The sequence below is a fragment of the Penaeus vannamei genome, chromosome 16 (assembly GCF_042767895.1).
Source record: "Penaeus vannamei isolate JL-2024 chromosome 16, ASM4276789v1, whole genome shotgun sequence".
Lineage (NCBI taxonomy): Eukaryota > Metazoa > Arthropoda > Malacostraca > Decapoda > Penaeidae > Penaeus > Penaeus vannamei.
This window is the reverse complement of record NC_091564.1, coordinates 13,837,679-13,842,678: the sequence shown is the minus strand read 5'-3', so window position 1 is coordinate 13,842,678 and position 5,000 is coordinate 13,837,679. Positions and strand designations below refer to the sequence as shown.

Genomic DNA, 5,000 nt, shown 5'->3' with positions numbered 1-5,000 from the left:
TAATTTTTACTTTTTTTTTCTTTAGAATTTTATTCATACAAGATTCTGGTTACTTGTTAAGTAATCGTTATCATAGCCTTATTCCTACGGTCACGCTGGGTAATCGTAATGGTAACCGATATTAAAATTACAAAACAAAAAATAATAACAACAAAAAATAATATATGTCATATTGACAACTTCCCTGTACAATCCTTCCGTCCTACTACTATACTAGATATCTACATGTTTATCTTTGTTCTGTTTATCTCAACGTGAACTGATATAATACAAGCAAATTCGTCTGCCTACCTGAACTCTCTTTCTACCTGCTAAGAGTGTCCAGTCTGTTTATTATAGATGAAAGAGAAAGTGAAAGAGAGATAGGGGAAGGTAAGTGAAAGGGAGAGGGGAATTGGAAGAAGTAGATGAATAGATAGATAAATAGATAGATAGATAGATAGATAGATAGATAGAGAGAGAGAGAGAGAGAGAGAGAGAGAGAGAGAGAGAGAGAGAGAGAGAGAGAGAGAGAGAGAGAGAGAGAGAAGGATAAGGGGATATATGCATAAGGTGAGAGTCCTGGTCAGGGAAGGTAGTTATTCATCTATATTCATGCCGCAATGTATTATTCCATCTTTTATAAGTTGATCAGTTGACATCAAGATGTAGGGACGACAGATTATGTATGTATGTATGCATGAAAATACATACATATAAAAAGACATGCAGAGAGAGAGAGAGAGAGAGAGAGAGAGAGAGAGAGAGAGAGATAGAGAGAGAGATAGAGAGAGATAGATAGATAGATAGATAGAGAGAGAGAGAGAGAGAGAGAGAGAGAGAGAGAGAGAGAGAGAGAGAGAGAGAGAGAGAGAGAGAGAAAGAGAAAGAGAAAGAGAAAAAGAGAGAGAGAGAGAGAGAGAGAGAGAGAGAGAGAGAAAGAAAGAGATAAAAAGAGAGAGAGAGAGAAAGAAAGAAAGAAAGAAAGAGAGAGAGAGAGAAAGAAAGAAAGAAAGAAAGAGAGAGAGAGACATACACATCCATCGAACTTGGTATGGATTACCTTCTTATCCTGAAATAGATCGCAATTTTCGTCGGTGGTCAATGTCACGTAAGAAGTTACCTATCATTTTTTTTTCTCTACAAATAAAAATGCAGCTGTACCCCTCCCCTTTCTTCACTAATCGGTATATCATATCACATATTAATACTGATATCAATAACATGACTTGCTAACAGATTCACCTAATGAACATGAAGTACTAATGCCGTAATTATAGGAAACCTGCGTAGTTATTGGCGACGTAGCAACTACCGTCTCTGGGGTTATATAAAGGCCTCGCGAGCCGGTAACCCGGCATTCCAGCTCTAACTCGTGTTGGTGTTGGACGTGGATCCCTTTGTTTTTTCTCTCCTTGACAAGTTCATTCACCTGCATCATGAAAGCTTTGGTAAGTAGATGGAAAAAAAACAGTTTTATTCCTTTTTTGAGAACTTGGAAATTATATTTTATGGTATTAGATGAAGAACGAGATTTTTTAAATTTTTTTCTCAACTCGGTGAGGCTTGTTCAAGTGACATTTTTTTTCTGTGTAAATAGAGAGGTAAAAGTTCGTGAAAGAAAATGATAATGATGCAAAAGATACAATATGCACCATTTGGATCACTAACACGACGCATTGAAATCACCGCGGTTTTATAATTATTATTTTCTGAGGGGTAATTAAGAGTCAACTACAAAGAAAATATAAATGATAATCACCGTTATCGCAATTGTCAATGTCTCTTGTGATCTTCCTTTATTGCTTATTCCCTCACTTTTCTTTCTTATTGTATTTGCCGCCGTCTCATTCAGTGCTAAACCACATTCCTCTATGGTGCGTAGTGTGTCATGCGTCCGGTTAAGAGTACGCTTTGATATCGCTCTTATTGTTGTTGTTAGTGCTGCGTTGTGGACTCTTTAATCGTATTATTCTTAGCACCATCAGCCTTTTTATGGCATCATTAATGGTATATGTATATATATATATATATATTGTTGATTTTTTGTTTATATAAATAAGTTTATATGATTTCATTCTGATATGAAATATATAATTATGATCAGAATTTACCATTGTGAACGTCAGGAATATTACGACAGTGCGGTTCAAGATAGACAGCGATGCTGATACTGACATACCAATATAAATAGGCATTGCCCATATCTACAGCGTAACTAGGACGTGCTTTAATCTTTTAGGAAAAAAAAAATCTCACAAACTTTTGTCACTTTCTTTCTCCGTTTATCGTCCGTTCCGACCTTGGTCTCATTAGCATATTATCTCCTTTATCTCTCACCCTTCCGAAGTGGCTGTGACGTCATCCTCCATGCTCCTTTTTCGGGATGAAAGGGAAAGGGATATCACGCTTAGGGAGAGACATACGGGGAAACCAAGCTAAGGCAAGCTGAGTCTAGTTAGGTCGAGTCTAATCAAGTTAGAGCTAACCCAAGCTCAGAATTTAGGAAGGAAAGGGAGGGAAAGGAGGGAGGAAGAGCAAGAGGGAGAGGGAGAGGGAGGAAGAGGGAAGGGATAGGGTTAGGAAGAGGGAGAGGAAAAGGAAGAGGGAGAGGGAGAAGAAGAAGGGTTAGAAAAGTGACAGAAGGATGAGACGAAAAGGATAGTAAGTAATGAAGTAGAATATTTGAAAAATAAGAGGAAATTAAAAAGATAGGAGGCAAGAGATGTAAACAAGAAGGAAGAAGGAGGCAGGAAGAAAAAAGAGAGGAGAAATCGAGATTAGAATAAAGGAAATATCGAAGCCGAAATGAGATTAGTAGAAGGGGAAAAGTAGGAAAGGAAAGTCAAAAGGAAAAATAATGCGGCATGAATAGTAAGAGACAAAGAATAGGAAAGAGAAAGAGAGAAAACGAAAGAGAAACAAGGTAAAAAGGCGCAGCAGAACACCCCAAAAAGAAATAGAACCCAGACTCCGCTAAGGAAGGAGATCAAGCTCAGGAACGCCGCGCGGTGACCTCGTCCGAATGCGTCGCTCCGTCCGCGCCCCCCATTTCCGGCCGAGGTCACAGCCAGCCCCTCGAGCGACGACTGCCTCGCCTCTTTACTGGTTCGCTCTGGCTGGCCCTTGGGATCGCGCCCTTGGTATTTGGTAAGGGGGGGGGGGTTGAGAGGTATTCGGGTGGGCTTTGTGTTTGGGGATTTTATGTGTATAGGTATAAGGTATTTGTCCAGTTTGTGTGTATCCATATGCGTATACATAAGTGTTAACGCACACACACACACATACACACACGCACGCGCACACGCACACGAAACACACACACACACACACACACACACACACACACACACACACACACACACACACACACACACACACATATAATACTGTTACTACTACTGCTACTCATTATGCAGGTTTAGAATTATGTATAATAGATATTGTTGTTGCTGTTCTTTACCAACATTATCATTCGCATCAGCTCCCACTGTTCGTAAATTAGTAACGAATTCTTTACAGGAGAGGGAGGCTGTTTTGAATACAGAGAGAAGGGGGGGGGGAGTGGGGAGTCTTGAAAAAAATCACCACGAAACATTTTAAGGTGCTCATTACCACCCCCACCCCTTCTAACCCCCACCCCCTCCCGACCCCCACCCCCTCCTTAAAGAACACGAAGATGAAAGGTCGGAAGATTTTCTCGTTTCTTTGTTGATGTCGGTGATGTTTAGTTTTGACGTTTCGATTATATATATATATATATATATATATATATATATATATATATATATATACACATATACATTTACATAAACGTATATATAGGTATATATGTGTGTATGTATATATAATGTGAGTGTATATGTATATATATGTATATATGTGTGTATGTATATATATATGTGTGTGTGTGTGTGTCGCTCCGTCTATCTATCTTCCCTTTCTGTAACGAGCATATGTATGCGAGTGCAAGATCTCTCCCCAAGCATAACATTGCTAATCAACACACCATCCAAGAAAAATCGATTCTGTTTGCCTCTACGTGATAGAATGTCCGTGTACGCGCATGCATGTGCAAGCATTGTTATTGCAAAGAGGCGTAAGTGCGGTGTATTCTTCCCGGCCTTGCTGGAAGGTCTTGCCTCAGAAAAAAACACTTTGTTAAGATCAGGTGTCTAGTCTCGCGCGTGTGGAAAGGAGGCCTTGATTCGGTTTTGTAATCGTAAGTTAAAAGTGCGATGAACTATATAAGAAGGCTGACTTTGCGTTGGATGCTTCGGAGGAGATTTTCATGAGTCTTGTCTTTGGGGAATGTTTTTTTTTCTCTCCTTTTCTTTATCTTTCGCTCTCTCTCTCTCTCTTTCGTTCTCTTTCGCTCTCTCTCTCTCTTTTTCTTTCTCTTTCTCTCTCTTTATCTCTCTCTCTCTCTCTCTCTTTCCCCCTCTCTCTCTTTCTGTGTGTGAAAGAGAGAGAGAGAGCAGAGATTATATTTCCGTCACTGTGTATGCCTGAGAGAAAGGGGGATAAGCAGGCAAAGAGTGAGGGACATAGAAAAAAAGATAGAGGAAGATGACACACAAAGAGAAAGAGAAACTCAGAGAAAAGATAAGAGAGCAAAAGTCACCGTCATCGAACAGCGTGCTTTCATAGAGCTCCCCCCCTCTCACCCCCTCCCCCTCCAGCGCTGGCCACAGTCCCTCCTCACAGCAACTCCTCCTCTCATCCCCTCCCTCCGCTCAGCTCCCTCCCTCCTCGCAACAACCCCTCCGAATCCTCCTTCAAGCAGCAGGCGAGAGAAAGTGACAACGTGGATAAGAATCCTCAAGCAGCTTCGGCAGGATTCCAAAAGGGCTTCCGGCTGCTCACGCCCCGCCACCCTGTCTCCGGCGGGTGGGGTGATGGGGTGGGGGGAGAGGGAGAGGGAGGAAGCGAGAGAGATAAAAAGGAAGGAGGGAAGAGAGATAGAGAGTAAGTGAGTGAGAGAGAGAGAGAGAGAGAGAGAGAGAGAGAGGAGGAGAGAG

At 41.2% G+C, this 5,000-nt stretch overlaps 1 protein-coding gene across 2 annotated transcripts in view; it reads left to right on the top strand.

The window, feature by feature from the left end:
* The first annotated feature begins 1,341 nt into the window (after positions 1-1,341).
* Positions 1,342-5,000, top strand: part of LOC113820872 (uncharacterized) — a 54,981-nt gene continuing 51,322 nt past the window's right edge. For both annotated transcript variants that reach the window (XM_070131262.1, XM_070131261.1), the window contains exon 1: positions 1,342-1,430. In XM_070131262.1, the coding sequence (XP_069987363.1) occupies positions 1,419-1,430 (12 nt within the window). In that variant the 5' untranslated portion in view covers positions 1,342-1,418. The remainder of the gene's footprint in view (positions 1,431-5,000) is intronic.